This window comes from Globicephala melas, chromosome 3 (genome assembly GCF_963455315.2).
Source record: "Globicephala melas chromosome 3, mGloMel1.2, whole genome shotgun sequence".
Lineage (NCBI taxonomy): Eukaryota > Metazoa > Chordata > Mammalia > Artiodactyla > Delphinidae > Globicephala > Globicephala melas.
In genome coordinates this window covers 383946-400725 of record NC_083316.1, presented here as the reverse complement: position 1 = coordinate 400725, position 16780 = coordinate 383946, and the positions used below count along the sequence as shown (strand labels likewise).

At 44.9% G+C, this 16780-nt stretch overlaps 1 protein-coding gene across 1 annotated transcript in view; it reads left to right on the top strand.

Annotated features, from left to right (window-relative positions):
* LOC115853169 (probable palmitoyltransferase ZDHHC11B) overlaps positions 1-16780 on the top strand; it is a 36521-nt gene that overhangs the window by 15326 nt on the left and 4415 nt on the right. Inside the window, exons 11-13 of the mRNA XM_070045075.1 lie at positions 329-441; positions 1319-1350; positions 16504-16567. Coding sequence (XP_069901176.1) covers positions 329-441; positions 1319-1350; positions 16504-16567 — 209 coding nt within the window. The remainder of the gene's footprint in view (positions 1-328; positions 442-1318; positions 1351-16503; positions 16568-16780) is intronic.

Sequence of the window (16780 nt, the reverse complement as noted above, 5' to 3'; positions counted from 1 at the left end):
AATAGTGCTTTTCTATTGACAAACATGTTTGAGAGTTTCTTCTAACAACCTGGGGTCCTTCCGCCACGTGTGAGAGCTGGTGTCTCACCTTAATTAAAACGGAGCTGGGCTCAGCACTCCCCCGTCCACCTTGGCTTTACGGGCCTGTGAGGGACGCAGGGCTCCCCTGCCCGGGACAGGGCTGGTAGGCCACTGCTGGCCGCGGCCCAAGGCCAGCCGGGCTTGGAGTGGCCTGGGAACCAGCCCCCAACGCCCCGGACCACGGAGGGCGGGCGCTCTGCAGCTGATGGAGGGTGACTCTGCCCCTTGCCTCCTTCCTCCTTTCTAGGGGCCAAGAGGTTGAGCATGTTTGAGTACATAATGCAAAACAACAAACTGCAGCGCTCGAAGCCCCCGGCGGTGAAGAGAGATGTGACCCCACCAAGAAAAGGGTTGTTACAGGTACTGGACGTCTCTCTGCTTCACCATCCCGGTGGATGCAGGGCTGCGGCAAGACCCAAGGTCACCTTGCAGCTAGGACCACTTAGCCACAGTCCTTCGCTTCTGTGCTGGCATGTGTGGGGGGCTGTATGTGCATGTGAGTGAGTTTGGCATGTAGTGTGCGTGTGTGTGTTGTGTCATTTCCGAGCTCACTCTCCACAAGTGAGGCGACTCCTTTCAGGCCGCCCGTTTCTGCAGCTGCTGCTCATCAAAGTTAACATTCACTCTTCAAAGGACACCATTAAGAAAATGAAAATATAAGCCACAGACACAAATAATTATTTGCAAATCATATACTTGCACCCAGAAAATGTATAGAACTTTCAAAACTCAATTATAAGAAAATCGACCCAGATTTTTAAATGGGCAAAAGATTTGAACACACTGCACCAAAGGGCATCTATGGGTGGCAGATGAAAGAGGGTCAACATAATTCATCGTTAAGGAAACACAAAACCACAGTGAGACATCACACGTGTCCATTAGAGTGGCCATAATCAAAGAGCCCAGCCGCAGGTGTCGGCGAGGCTGTAGGTGGCGAGCTCACACATTGCTGGTGGGGATGTGAAACTACAGCACTTTGTGAAGAGGTTTGGCATTTTCTTAAAAAGTGAAATACATACGTCTCAGTGACCCAGTCACCCCACTCCCTGTCTCTTGCCAAAGAGAAGTGGAAACGCGCACACATGTGTAAGGGTGCGGGGAAGGGTGCCCCCCTCCCCTCCTGTGAGGTCCCTTCCCAGGACCCAGGAGACTCTGAGGTACCACTGCTCCAAATCGACTGAAAGTGTCAACAACTTGCTTTCGTTTTATGACTTTCCTCTATGTCCCGCAACAGCTGGATAACTACCTGAGATCACCTGCGCAGGGGTAAGTCGTCATCTGCCTAGAGCAGCTATATTCTCCTCTTAACGGCTTGCTTTAAAATGTCTTTCTTAGCCCAAGGAACGTCCTCCATATGCTTTCCTAATATTTTCGTGGTTTTTACTTGCTTTCTTTACACTTGGTTTTGAAACCATCTTCTATTTATTTTTGTATTTACTGAAATAGCCAAGGTATTTTATTACAGCATAGCTGTTGGTTGCCACCTCATTAATGAAATGGTCCACTTTTCCTCATCAAATCGAAAGGCCGTTTTCCTGATACCCCGAGCTTCTGCAGACTCTGGGCTTGTCTGCTTCTGGACACCAGTCTGTCCCTCTGCTGAGTGTACTCAGGACACTGTGCTGTTTTAACGATAGGACTTCATTTAGCTGCCTTTTGATATCTAGTAGGTGAATGCCTCTCTTAAGATTTTTGTTTTTCATTATTTTGACAATTCTTTCCTGTATTTATTTTTCCATATAAACTTGAAGATCATTTGTGCAGTTCCAAGAAACCTGGAGTTTGAACTGGAGTTACGTTAGGTGTGCACTTTATGTGGGTGGGACAAAGGCTGCCTCCCCACCTTCACAGCTCAGCGTCTGTGTGGGGAGCAAACCAGGAAGCCAGTCTGCGGGTGGGGAGGTGGGCTGGTAGTGCCGGGCACACCCTAGTAGGCTCCTTCTTCCCGGAAACCTGCAGGGGAAGCTCCAGTGTCCCTGGCAGGGAAGACTGGCCCCGGGGTCCTGGAGGGCTTCACGTCTCCCTTGCCGCAGCTCAACTGGCAGAGAGACTCAGAAAAGGAGAAGGGCACCATTAGTCAATTCCCCCAAAGCTGAGAATTGCTGCAGAGTTTTGCTTAGTTTAATAATCAGGGCATTATAGTTTAGTGTGAAAGAACATTCCTTTTCAAATAGCCCACTATTTTTTTTCTTCTAAATTTATTAGAAACCTGATTGGCACTAGTATTGTGAAAATCTAAGTCATTTTGAATTTCACTTTCAAGTGTCTATGGTTCTTTAAAAAAAAATCTAAGAATATTTTTTCTTTTATTGCTTTCTGGCAAGAATGGTAGAAACCTAACTGGAATCAGCATGGTAAGCTTAACTCTAAAACCAAACCTAAACAAGACAAAAACCTAGTTTTTTTTCAAATTGCCTTATCAATGCATATTCATTATAGAAAATTTGGAAACTGCAAAACTTCCCAGTGTAAATACGAACATCCCTTCTTGCCCCCTCCGCCAAGCGCCACTGTTGGCATTTGATTAGCATCTTTTAGGTTCTTCCTTTTAAATATTTTTTGAGTGCATTATATACATGATGGGTTTTTTCTTTTTCTTTTTTTTTTTGCGGTACGCGGGCCTCTCACTGTTGTGGCCTCTCCCGTTGCGGAGCACAGGCTCCGGACGCGCGGGCTTAGCGGCCATGGCTCACGGGCCCAGCCGCTCCGCGGCATGTGGGACCTTCCCGGACCGGGGCACGAACCCGTGTCCCCTGCATCGGCAGGCGGACTCTCAACCACTGCACCACCAGGGAAGCCCATGATGGGTTTTTTTCTAAAATTATAATCATATTGTAGAACTCTTTAGAAGTCTTTTTTAAAAACTCCATATGTTGTGAACATTGTTAACAGAAAAAATGATGATTTTTATGAATGTAAATCATGCCATCTTTGGAATGTACTGTCTTCCTCATTTTTGGAATACTATTCTTTATTTTCAATCTGATCTTTACTTCTGCATCCCTTTATTGAAAGGGTTGATTGTGCGAGAAGTGTGATACAACAAAATACAAGTTTACAAGCCCTCCAGACCCAATGGGCAATAAAACACCAATGACCTTTTTTTGCTGCAGAAATGTTCCTGGGGTGACCTGGGAGTCAACCTAACAGTTGACGAGTAGACACAGCCCGATTTGGGGGAAAGTTTGCTGGAGTAGGTCCTAGAAACCCGGGAATATGTTTAAATCACAAGACACTGAAGTGTCTCACAGGCGTGTTTTGGTGGAAAACACTGTGGGACTTTGTAAAGTGTGTCTCTAGTAGCAGTTATCAGACCAGTTTACTGGGAGTGCTTCTTCTCTTCCGGACTGTCTGCCTGCCGTGGAACAGTACATAGAATGGATTATAGCGATAGAAATTGCCCAGCTAGGATGAACATACAAGTGGGGGCAGGACCACACACAGGCAGACACTTCCTGTCTGATTTTAGAGGCGTGGCCTCTGCCAGTTCCCATTGCTACACAGCAAATCCCCACAGACTTAGTGGCAAAGACGACGCGTGAACTCTCGGTTCCCGCAGTCACACGCCTGCGGGCGCATCGGGCTCTGCTTGGCATTTCACACGGAGCCGCCAGGGCTGCTGGGGCAGCGTCCTCTGCAGACGGTGGGTCTGGAATGTTGACAGAGCCCGTCCCGTCCTCACGCTCCATCTCTAAGTCGGTAGCGGAGGGCCGAGTCCTCCTCGTGCTTCAAACCTCCCCGACTTCCCTCTTCCATGTTCCTCAGTTTGTGGAGGTCCGTGTGATGACACTGACCTACCTGGGCATCAAAGACAAGCCTCCCTATTCGTTCCCTGGAGCCTCTGCGGGAAAGTGCCACAGAGTGGCAATGTTGTGGCCTGGAAGCGCGTCACTGTGCGCTAGTAAAGAGCTCCTGCACCGCTGCTGCTCACAAACTGGCAAGTGTAGCTGTCCAGGGGGGCTCAGTGGGGCGAAGCCCGCCTTCCTGGCATCCCACCGGCAAGCAGTCGTGGTCCTTTACACGCACAGCCCCTGCAGGCTGTTTTACATCGAGCGTTCCCATGGCCTCCCAGGGCTGCTGCTCTAAGGAGGAAACGGCAGCGTTGACGCTGGTGTGAGGCTTTGCAGCCTTACCCGCCCCGCATGCGCTCCTGCCCCCAGCCAGCTCCCTCCTCGCTGACCTCCGTCTTCCCTCCCCCTGCCCCATCCTAGCAGCAAGAAGCCCAAGGAGTTCCTGCCAACTTCCATGCACCTGAGTCTGTGCTCCGCCACCGTAAAGCCAGAGGACACGTCGTCATCAACGGTAAGCCCACGGCCACCAGCGTGAGACTCACCACGGGGGTCAGAGCCGAAGGTGGGTCTAAGGCCCTCCAAGAGTGAGGGCAGAGCAGTATTTGGAATTGCTTGTTTGATGAATTGAAGCATTGATGTGGTTCCCAGGGGTGCCCCTCACATGGGGACAAAGGTAGGTGAGGAATAGAAGAGAAAGTGGGGGACAAACTAACTGTGGGGCTCGCATTGTGTGTGTGAGTCTGTGTGTGTGATGCGTGTGTGATGTGTGTGATGTGTGTGTGTGATGTGTGAGTGATGTGTGAGTGTGATGTGTTTGGGTTATGTGTGTGTATGATGTGTGTGTGTGATGTGTGAGTGTGATGTGTGTGATGTGTGAGTGTGATGTGTGTGTGTGATGTGTGAGTATGGTGCACGTGTGATGTGTGTGTGATGTGTGTGATGTTTGTGTGATGTGTGTGATGTTTGTGTGATGTGTTTGTGTTATGTGTGTGTGTGATGTGTGAGTATGATGCATGTGTGATGTGTGTGTGATGTGTGTGATGTTTGTGTTATGTGTGTGTATGATGTGTGTGTGTGATGTGTGTGATGTGTTTGTGTTATGTGTGTGTGATATGTGAGTGTGATGTGTGTGATTGTGATGTGTTTGGGTTATGTGTGTGTATGATGTGTGTGTGTATGATGTGTGTGTGTGATGTGTGTGTGTGATGTGTGAGTGTGATGTGTGTGATGTGTTTGTGTGTATGATGTGTGTGTGATGTGTGAGTGTGATGCATGTGTGATGTGTGTGTGATGTGTGTGATGTGTTATGTGTGTATGATGTGTGTGTGTGATGTGTATGATGCACGTGTGATGTGTGTGTGTGATGTTTGTGTTATGTGTGTGTATGATGTGTGTGGGTGTGATGTGATGCACGTGTGATGTGTGTGTGTGATGTGTGTGATGTTTGTGTTATGTGTGTGTGTGATGTGTGAGTGTGATGCGTGTGTGTGACGTGTGTGTGATATGTGAGTGTGATGTGTGAGTGTGATGTGTTTGTGTGATGTGTGTGATGTGTGTGTGATGTGTGAGTGTGATGCATGTGTGATGTGTGTGTGTGATGTGTGAGTGTGATGTGTGTGTGGCGTGTGTGATGTGTGTGTGATGTGTGTGATGTGTGTGTGTGATGTGTGAGTATGATGCATGTGTGATTTGTGTGTGTAATGTGTGAGTGTGATGTGTGTGATGTGTTTGGGTTATGTGTGTGTGATGTGTGTGTGATGTGTGTGTGATGTGTATGATGTGTGTGTGTGTGATGTGTATGATGTGTGTGTGTGATGTGTGAGTGTGATGTGTGTGTGGCGTGTGTGATGTGTGTGTGTGATGTTTGGGTTGTGTGTGTATGATGTGTGTGTGTGATGTGTGTGTGTAATGTGTGAGTGTGATGTGTGTGATGTGTTTGGGTTGTGTGTGTGTGATGTGTGTGTGTGTGATGTGTGTGTTATGTGTATGATGTGTGTGTGTGATGTGTGTGTGATGTGTGTGTTATGTGTGTGTGTGATGTGTGTGTGTGATGTGTGTGTGATGTGTGTGTGTGATGTGTGTGTGATGTGTATGATGTGTGTGTGTGATGTGTGTGTGATGTGTGAGTGTGATGTGTGTGTGTGATGTGTGTGTGATGTGTGTGATGTGTGTGTGTGATGTGTGAGTATGATGCATGTGTGATGTGTGTGTGTAATGTGTGAGTGTGATGTGTGTGATGTGTTTGGGTTATGTGTGTGTGATGTGTGTGTGTGATGTGTGTGTTATGTGTATGATGTGTGTGTGTGATGTGTGTGTTATGTGTGTGTGTGATGTGTGTGATGTGTGTGTGATGTGTGAGTATGATGCATGTGTGATGTGTGTGTGTGATGTGTGTGTGATGTGTGTGATGTGTGTGTGATGTGTGTGTGATGTGTGTGTGTGATGTGTGAGTGTGATGTGTGTGATGTGTTTGGGTTATGTGTGTGTGATGTGTGTGTGATGTGTGTGTTATGTGTATGATGTGTGTGTGTGATGTGTGTGTGATGTGTGTGTTATGTGTGTGTGATGTGTGTGTGATGTGTGTGTTATGTGTATGATGTGTGTGTGTAATGTGTGAGTGTGATGTGTTTGGGTTATGTGTGTGTGATGTGTGTGTGATGTGTGTGTGTGATGTGTGTGTGATGTGTGTGTTATGTGTATGATGTGTGTGTGATGTGTGTGTGATGTGTGTGTTATGTGTGTGTGTGATGTGTGTGTGATGTGTGTGTGATGTGTGTGTGATGTGTATGATGTGTGTGTGTGATGTGTGTGTGATGTGTGAGTGTGATGTGTGTGTGGTGTGTGTGTGATGTGTGTGTGTGATGTGTGTGTGTGATGTGTGTGTGATGTGTGAGTGTGATGTGTGTGTGATGTGTGTGATGTGTGTGATGTGTGTGTGATGTGTGTGTGATGTGTGTGTGTGATGTGTGATGTGTGTGTGTGATGTGAGTGTGATGTGTGTGATGTGTTTGGGTTATGTGTGTGTGATGTGTGTGTGATGTGTGTGTTATGTGTATGATGTGTGTGTGTGATGTGTGTGTGTGATGTGTGTGTTATGTGTGTGTGTGTGATGTGTGTGTGATGTGTGTGATGTGTGTGTGATGTGTATGATGTGTGTGTGTAATGTGTGAGTGTGATGTGTTTGGGTTATGTGTGTGATGTGTGTGATGTGTGTGTGTGATGTGTGTGTGTGATGTGTGTGTTATGTGTATGATGTGTGTGTGTGATGTGTGTGTGATGTGTGTGTTATGTGTGTGTGTGATGTGTGTGTGATGTGTGTGTGTGTGATGTGTGTGTGATGTGTATGATGTGTGTGTGTGATGTGTGTGTGATGTGTGAGTGTGATGTGTGTGTGATGTGTGTGTGTGATGTGTGTGTGTGATGTGTGTGTGATGTGTGTGTGATGTGTGTGTGTGATGTGAGTGTGATGTGTGTGGTGTGTGTGTATGATGTGTGATGTGTATGACGCATGTGTGATGCGTGTGTGTGACGTGTGTGTGATGTGTGAGCGTGCTATATCATTTCCATAACTTCACAGGATCAAGCCTGCAGGGCTGGCTCATTGTAGGCCCCCCCAGAGGTCGGATGCTCTGGGGGTGTCTGGTGGGCTACTTGTGAGCAGGCATTGCTACTCTGCCAGTTTCTGAAGGTTGCTGGTGACTTTATTTTCTCTGTGGAGGAGCTTCGTCTCACCACAAACTCTGAAGGGCGTCAGAGAAGGGGGATCCTTGTCATAATTTAGAAATAGCAAGAGGGTCCGCACCCACCTTTAGCAGCAGTGAGGTTGTCATCACTCCTTTTCCTTGCTTGCACTTGCGCTAGCAACTTCTACTAGAGGTTCGGAAGCACGTTTCGTGGAAACTATCATCCTGCCCACCCCCCCAGACTCAACCACCAAAGGTGAACTTCACTGCAAGCCAGGAGCAGGCGTCCGTGGGTTTTTCTTTGCTGTCATTGAAGCCAGGGTGACCCTATGTTCCAGTTTGCCTGTGACAGTCCCATTTGACACCTGCTGCCAGTCCTGACCATGTGGTCACCACTCTGACGGACACTTGTCATTGATCGTTATGTTAAATCTCACTAAGAGTCTCCTGGACACATTATTATATCCATTTGGTGGCCAACAGGAGAGAACGAGGCCAAGCTCAACGCGTAAGAGCAGGCAGATCTTCTAAGACTCTGAGATTTGAAACCTTTCTCTCTCCTGCACTGGAGAACACATTATCTTTGGCATTTAAGAACATGAAATACCAAATTACCAATGCACAGGTGACTTTCTAATGCAAAAATATAACATTATGGGTTTGGGTCTCTTACACTTTTCTATACTTAATTGTAAGTGTTCTAAGGTTGAAATGTGCTTTATTATTTAAGGAAGGGATTTACCATTCTACTTAGTTGGTACAAATTACCAAAACCGATTCAAGAAGAAATGGAACATTCAGATGGTCATATAACAAGTAAAGACACTGAACTAGGGGGCTTCCCTGGTGGCGCAATGGTTGAGAGTCTGCCTGCCAATGCAGGGGACATGGGTTCAAGCCCTGGTCCGGGAAGATCCCACATGCGGTGGAGCAACTAGGCCCGTGAGCCACAACTACTGAGCCTGCGCATCTGGAGCCTGTGCTCCGCAACAAGAGAGGCCACGACAGTGAGAGGCCCGCGCACCGCAATGAAGAGTGGCCCCCGCTTGCCACAACTAGAGAAAGCCCTCGCACAGAAACGAAGACCCAACACAGCCAAAAATAAAAATAAATAAATTAAAAGAAGGCTCAACATTTAAAAAAAAAGAAAAGAAAGAAAGAAAAAAAAGACACTGAACTAGTAATTTTAAATTCTCCACAAAGAAAATCCTAGGCCCTAATGGCCTCATTGATGAATTCTGTTATTTTAAGGGGAAAAAAACCCCAAATCAATTATGCACAAACTTTCAGAAAATAGAGGAGGAAAAAATACTTCCCAACTCATTTCTGTGAGGCTAGTACATAATACTAAAGCCAGATAATGTCATCAAAAAAAGAGTATCATTAAAAAAAAAAGAGTATCATAAGCCAATATCACTCGTGAATACAGAAGCAAAAATCATTAACAAAATATTAGCAAACCAAATGCAGTCACATATATACAGAACTGTGACTAAGTGAGGTTTAGTCCAGGAATGCAAGGTTGGTTTAACATCTGAAATCGTATTAATGTAGTAAACATATTAATAAAATAAAATACAATAAACATACAAGCACATCAATCAATCAGAAAAAGCATTTGCTAGTAACACATCTAGTTATGATAAAACAATTTCCCAACCTAGGGGGGAAAACACCCTAAATCTGATGAAGAGCACTGGTGAAACTTACAGCTAATTCATACTTAATATACTGAAGGCTTTCCCCTTAAGACTGGGACCAAGACAAGAATGTCCATTCCAGACTTCTATTTGACATCTTACTGAAGTTCCAGCCAGTGCAGTGAAGCAAGAAATATAAGTTAAAGGCGTATAGATTTGAAAATGAAACGGTGTTTATTTGCCGGAAACATGATGTTAACTAATCTGCAGAAACACTGGTAGAAATAATAAGATAGCTTAGCAAGGTGGTAGGATATAAAATCAGTGTTAAAAACTGAATTCCATTTCCGTATACTAGCAGTGAAAATTCTGAAAATGGTCTTAAGAAAACTATTCCATTCACGGTAGAATCAAAAACTAATAAAATAACAAAACAAGCACAAAAATCTGTATATGTGAAGCTACAAACTATTGCTGAGAGAAATTAGACACAATCCAAATAAATGGAAAGATTTACAATATTTATGGATTGGAACACTCAATATTGTCATGATAGAAACTTTCCCCCCAATTGATCTACAAACATACATGATCCCCATTGAATTCCCAGCAAGATTTTTTCTTTAAGGAAATAGCACGCTGTATGTGGAAATTCGGAGGACTTAGAGTGGCCAAAATCATTTAGAAAAAGAAGAACCAAATTGGAGGATTTAGACAATCTGACTTCAAATTTCACTACAAAGCTACTGTATGGTTGCCAGCATAAGGATAGACATAGAGATCAATGAAACAGAATAGAAACTCCAGAAATAAGACCTTTACATTGATGGTAAATGGATTTTAAGCAAATGTGCCGAGGCAATTCAATGGGGAGAATGTGTTTTCAGTAAACGATACTGGAACAGTTGGATAACCACAAGGGAAAAAAAAAAAAGAACTTAATGTCCTACTCCACAGCATACAAAAAAATAACTGAAAATCAATCTTGGACCTAAATTTCAGGGCTAAACTACAACACTTTAGGAAGCAAACAGAATAAAATCTTTGTGATCTTGAGTTAGGCAAAGTTTTCTTTAATATGACACCAAAGCACTATTAAAGAAAAATATGAAAAATTGGACATCATCAAAATTTAAAATATTTGCCCTTCAGAAGTCACTACAACAAAAATAAAGATCTAAGCCACAGACTGGAATAAATACTTCCAAACCATATACTTGTATCCAGAATATATAAAGAATTTTCAAAACTCAATTATAAGAAAAATGACCCAGTTTTTTAAATGGGCAAAAGACTTGAACACACCGCCCAAAAGAAGATATATGGGTGGCAAATATGCACATGAAAAGATGGTCAACATCGTTAGGCATTAGGGGAATGAAATTAAAGTAAGACCCCACTACACAGGCATCAGAGTGGCTAAAATTAAAAAGGCTGACAATACCAAGTGTTGGTGAACCTGTAGAGGAGTTGGATGTCTTAATACATGGGAATTTAAAGTGACACCACTTTGGAAAGTAGTTTGGAAGTTTCTCTAAAACTTAAATACATTCTTATCATTTGACCCAGCAGTCCCATTCCATTCCTGACTAGGAGAAATGAAGCCACCTCTGTACATGTAACATGGGTTGGGAGGAAAGATACTATCCCACCAACGAGATCCTTTCCCAGGCCTCAGAAGCCCCTGAGACACCATTGCTTGAAATCAACTCTGACAGACTTGAATTTTCTGAACAAGTAACCTCAACATCGACAATTTCTTCCTTTACAATTGTATTGATTTTTATTTATTCTCACAGCAACCAGTTGCCAGCCTGAGTTCATCTGTACAGAGGTAGGTTAGATGCTTACTAGAGTTGTTGTATCTATCTGAAAAATAGCTGTATTCTCTTCTTAACTCAAATTACTTTGAAAAATAACTCATCTGTGATGGAATATTTTTAAATAATGTGTAACACAATGTAAACTAAAATTGTTTCACTAAGATTACTAACAATTATAGCCATTCACGTATCTCATTTTTACTTACCTTACTTGCAAAAACTACAATAATTCTTCTCGCCCTTCTGTACAACTAACATCTGAACTAATACACAAAAATAAGGCAAGTCTCTTTATTTTCTGTGCCAGCTGGAGCACATGGGCTCCGTTGAGTCTGAATGTCCTTTTGACAGCCTCTCCTAACACTAGGTTTCAATTAAGCTCCCGAAAGTCAGGCTGACTCATGTGGAGTCGGTGTTGAGTCAGTTAGATGCTAAGGTAGGTGACACTCTGCCCCAGGAGCACTGCACACACGCACATGACATTTTCACCTCAAAATCACAAAAGCAGAACATGGCCCATTACAAAGGTCATCACCCAGGGTACGAACACACTTTAAGAGTACACCCTGTCTCCGTGATGAAATTGTATGCAGCCATGAAAAGTCGTCTTCTCACAGAAGGTGGAGAAACGGGGAATTTACTCACAGTGTTATGGTGGGTGTTTTCACTTACTACGGCTGCCACAGCAAAGTACCACAGAACAAGCGGCTTAAGCATTAGAAGCATGTCTCACTGTTCTGGAGGCTGGAAGTCTGAAATCAAGTGTTGGCAGGGTGGGCTGGGATCTGAGGGTGGTGGGATCTGTTCCAGGCCTGGCTCCTTGGCTTTCGGTGGTGATCTTCTCCCTGTGTCTCTTCACATCATCTTCCCTCTGTGCCTGTCTCTGTGCACGAATTTCCCCTTTCTACAAGGCCACCACGGGTATTGGATTAGTACCCACCCTAATCCAACATTTTTTATTTTATTTTATAATTTATTTTTGGCTGCGTTGGGTCTTTGTTGCCGCTCAGTGGCTTTCTCTAGTTGCTGCGAGCGGGGGCTACTCTTCATTGCTGTGTGTGGACTTCTCATTGCGGTGGCTTCTCTTGTTGTGGAGCACGGGCTCTAGGTGCTCAGGCTTCAGTAGTTGTGGCACTTGGGCTTCTGTAGTTGTGGCTCACAGGATCTAGAGCACAGGCTCACTGGTTGCAGCACACGGGCTTAGTTGCTCTGCGGCAGGTGGGATCTTCCCGGACCAGGGCTCGAACCCGTATCCCTTGCATTGGCAGGCGGATTCTTAACCACTGTGCCACCAGGGAAGCCCCCATGACCTCACTTTAAGTTGATGGCTTCTGAAACACCCTGTCTCCAAATAAGGTCACATTCTGACGTCCTGGGAATTACGGCTCCAATGCAGTCATCCCTCAGTATCCGTTGGGGTTTGTTCCAGGAACCCCTCCGTTTACCAAAATCCATGAATGCTCGAGTCCCATGGGTAGCCGTCCACATCTGTGGGCTCTGGATCCGAGGATTCAACAAACCACCGAGAGAAATTTCAGTCCAAGCTTGGGTGAATTCTCGGACGTGAGACCCATAGATCCGGAGGGCCAACTGTATATCGGAGAAAACGCACGTATAAGTGAACCCGTACTGTGCAAAGCCATGTTGTTCAAGGGTCAGCTGCTCACCTTTTTTGAAGGGACACAATTTAACCCACAACAGTCTGCCTTCTAGCCCTCCAAAGTCCATGCTCTTCTGTCACCACATCACAACTTCCCCCAGTTCAAGCATCAGCTCTAAGTCCCAAATCTCACCACCTAAATCATCCAAATCAGAGACGGCTGAGACTCAGGGTATGACTGATTCATCCTGGACAAAATACCACTCCATCTGTGAACCTGTGAAACCAGGCAAGTTATTTGCTTCCAAAATACATTGACGGGACAGGCATAGGCGAGACATACCCATTCCAGCAGGAAGAAATCAGAAGGAAAAAAGGGTCACCAGTCCCGAGCAAATCTGAAACCCAGCAGGGCAAATTCCTTAGATTTCAAGTGTTGAGAAAAATCCCCTTTGGCTTGGTCATCTGTGCTATCGCCAGGCCCACCAGGTGACGGCCCACCACGCCCTGCTTCATGCCAGGAAGCTGGGCTTGTTATCCATGTAAAGTTGAGAGTCGGTTGAGATTAATACCTCACGGCTTCTGCATTATTATATCTGTAACACGTGCTCTTGCATCAACATAGGGACCATGGAAAACCCCCAGCACCGCCTCAAGGCTGATATCTGAGCAGCCGCCACCTTTGCTTTCTATCCGTACACAAAAGCTTACAGGGAACGATCAGATCACGCCGTGCCTGTCAGTCTGCAGCCCCCTATTTTACACCCCCAATGGTGGATCGTGGATGGCTTTTGTGACACTGCACATGGACGTGATTCCTTCTCGTCAGGAAAGTCATCCTCTTCCATGGATGGACCGTGAGTTCGTCAGCTGCCCCCCGGCAGACCCGGAGGTTATGTCCAGCCTTGGCTTTTTCGGACAGTTTACTGGAAGCGTCTTTGTGCCAGTGTTGTTAGGTACAGTCGGTTTTATTTCTGTAGGACATCCGTAGGGCAAAGGGCTTGGCTGTGCACTTTCAATCTTCATAGATCTTCACATTACTTTCCCCAAAGTTAGAGTAATTCACACTTGCATCAATTTCCTCGAAGTTTTCAATACAAGGCACTAACAGTATATTTAGTTTTATCCAAATAAAACAAGTAATTGTTTCTATGTGCAGTCCTCTTAATACCAGTGGGAATGTACATCATTTCATCTGTTTTGACCATTATATAATTTCTCTTGTGTGCATTGCGTTAGGTTTTCACATATTTTCACCATTTTTATACTGGGGTATTTGTATATTTCTTAGCAATTTTAAGAGCTCTTTGCCTACTGAAGATATTGACTAATTCTTTGTTCTGTGTGTTTCAAATATATTTCATCCAGTCTGTCATTTAAAAAAATTTCTTTATTGTGTCTTTTGCAATGTAGAGGTCACAAATTTTTCTGAAGCTGAATTTGTCAAAATTTTCTTTTGTCTTGCTTTGAAAAGCCTTCCTTACTCTCAGTTTCTACAGATATCCTCCAATAGTCTTTCTAATATTTTCATAGTTTTTATTTGCTTTCTTTACATTTTGATTCTCAGGCCATCTTGATTTTTGGAAACAGTGAGACAGGTAACAAAGTCATTTCATCCCAACGATACACCTGTTGGTTGCCACCTCATTTGTTAAGTAGTGGAAGTGAGACGCTCTCTCTTTAGTGTCTGGACCCATCTGCACTCATCCTGGACGCCTGCTTCTGCCTCATTTATCTCCTTCTACTGCAGCATCCCATTATTCCCGGTTAGACAAATTCCTATCAAGATGTTTTCATTTTTCAAAATTTTTGACAATTCTTACACATTTATTTTTCCAGATAAACTTTGAAAGGATTTTGTCCCGTTCCAAGACACCTGGGTTTGGGGTTGGTGTTGCCTTCAATATGGCTTCACTTGGGAGGGACCATTGCTTCTTCCCAGCATCACTGCTCCATGTGGCAGCGCAGGGAAGCCTAGATTCATCTCTCCTCAGTGGAAAGGGGGCCAGAAGTGCAGCCCCTGCCCTTCCGGAGGGACGTGCTGGGAGCTGCGGACGGGGACTCTCTCTCCATCCTGCATCCAGCAGGGCAGAGAGGTTCCCTGGACCAGGAAAGGGGAGCTTAGAAGAAATGCACCACTAGGCAGTTTCTCACATGCTGAGAGTTACTTAGATTTTTGCTTAGTCTAACAGTCAGCCAGTAAATATGATTTAGTGTAAAAAGATCGTTCGCTTTCAAACAACCCAATAAGTTTTCTTCTAAATTGACTTCCTGAGAAATCTGACTGGCGAGACTCTCATGTAAATCCAAGTCATTATGAATTTCACTTCACAGCACCATCTAACCAGGACCCTTTAAGTAAAATCGGAGAACGTTTCTCTTTTATCCTTTTCTGGTAAGAATGATAGCAACTTAACTGGAGCCAGGATGGTAAACTTTCACCTCAAACAAAATTTTTTTCAGATTTCCAAATCAATGCATATTTATTATAGAAAATTTGGAAATACAGAATCCCCAGTATAAAAACAAAAGACACTCAGAGTCCCCCACCCGCCAGTAGCTCCTGCTGGAATTTTGGTTTGTACCTTTTAAGTCTTCCCTTCTAATAATTTTTCTGTGCATTGTATCCATAATGTTTTATTTTATAAAATAATGATCATATATAATTCCTTAGGCGCCTCACGTATTGTGAAGTTTCTTCTGTTAAAAGAAAAAAATCGAGACATTTTCTTCTACCTTTTGGGCATGTATCATATTCGTCTTTACCGTCTTTACCGAATTCTTTTCTTTTCCAATCCAGCCTCTACTCCTCCAACTGGAAAAGGAGCTAGCATTATTTAATGAAAGGGTTAATGAAGGGTAAAATGCAATACAAGTACAGTGTAAGGTACAAATCCTCTAGATGCGATGGGAAATACATTCCCAGTAGTCTTTTTTGTGGCAGAAAATGTTTCTAGGGTAACGTAGTAGTTTGGATCCAGTTGAGGAAATCGGCACTTGTGATGGCCGTTCCCAGCCTCACCCCGCGGCTGACCCTGTTAGAGCAGGTCGGACCTCGGTTCACAGAGACCAGGGGAAATATCTAAGTCATGTGACACCCGCCAGAGGAAGAAGTGCGCCCCATACGTGCCCGTGGATGTGACGGTGTTCTGTGGGCAAGTTGTAACGGGAAACCTCACGGAGGACCTTACAGTGTCTCTTGCTCTAGCAGTGGTTATCGTACCATTTTCTAAAGAGTATTTCTTCTGGACTGTTTATCTGTTCTGGAACGTTAAATGGATGGGATGAGAATATGAGCAAGGAATCAGATCTTACACGTGAAGACACGCATCGACACTTACTATCTCATGGTTTCCTTGGGGCAGAAACCTGGTCGAATGAAACTGGGTCTCTTCTCTGCACCCCACAGACAGCAACCGTGTGTCCCCAGGTTTCGTTCATCCCTGGAGGTCCTGGGGGAGAAGCCCCTTCCAAGCCCACTGGGGACAGTGACAGAATTCACTTCTCACCTTTTCTCCTCCCCCGAATAGCAAGTCAGCAACGGCAGTTTACGTCCTTCTTACGTTCAAACCTCTCTGAATTATGCTTCCTGGCTTCTCCGGTTTTAGAGGCTCAGATGATTACCCTGGGCCCACGTGGAGAATTCAGCACGATACTTCTGTGTTCGTTTTAGGTCTAGTGCAACAGATCCTCACAAACTAAGGGGCTTAAAGAGGAGGCGTTTGTTCTCTCTCGGTGTCAGAGGCCAGACTCCAGGGCTCAGCAGAGCTGCTCCCTCTCTGAGCCTTGTATGATCGCGCAGCCTCTCACAGCCCATTCTGAGCCCCCAGAAGTCCACATTTGCTGATACGTGTCCTTTCTTCCTTCTGTATGTCCCGCCAGCATGAAGCTCACAGAACAGGACTCCACCATCAACATCCCAGGCGAGAGCTCCTCAGGGCTGCAGGTAAGCGCGGCGCGGGGCCAGGGGCCGGACTCAGGGACTCGATTGTTTTAAACATTTGTAGTGTTTCCGGGGCTGCTACTCTAACGGTATGTTCCTACGTCCATTCTTACATCCAGACGGGCATCCAGATCTTGTGTTAGGTCAAGTTTTCTTTTATACGATGCCAAAATCACTGTCTGTGAAAGAGAACAATGGCATGTGTGTACATCGTGA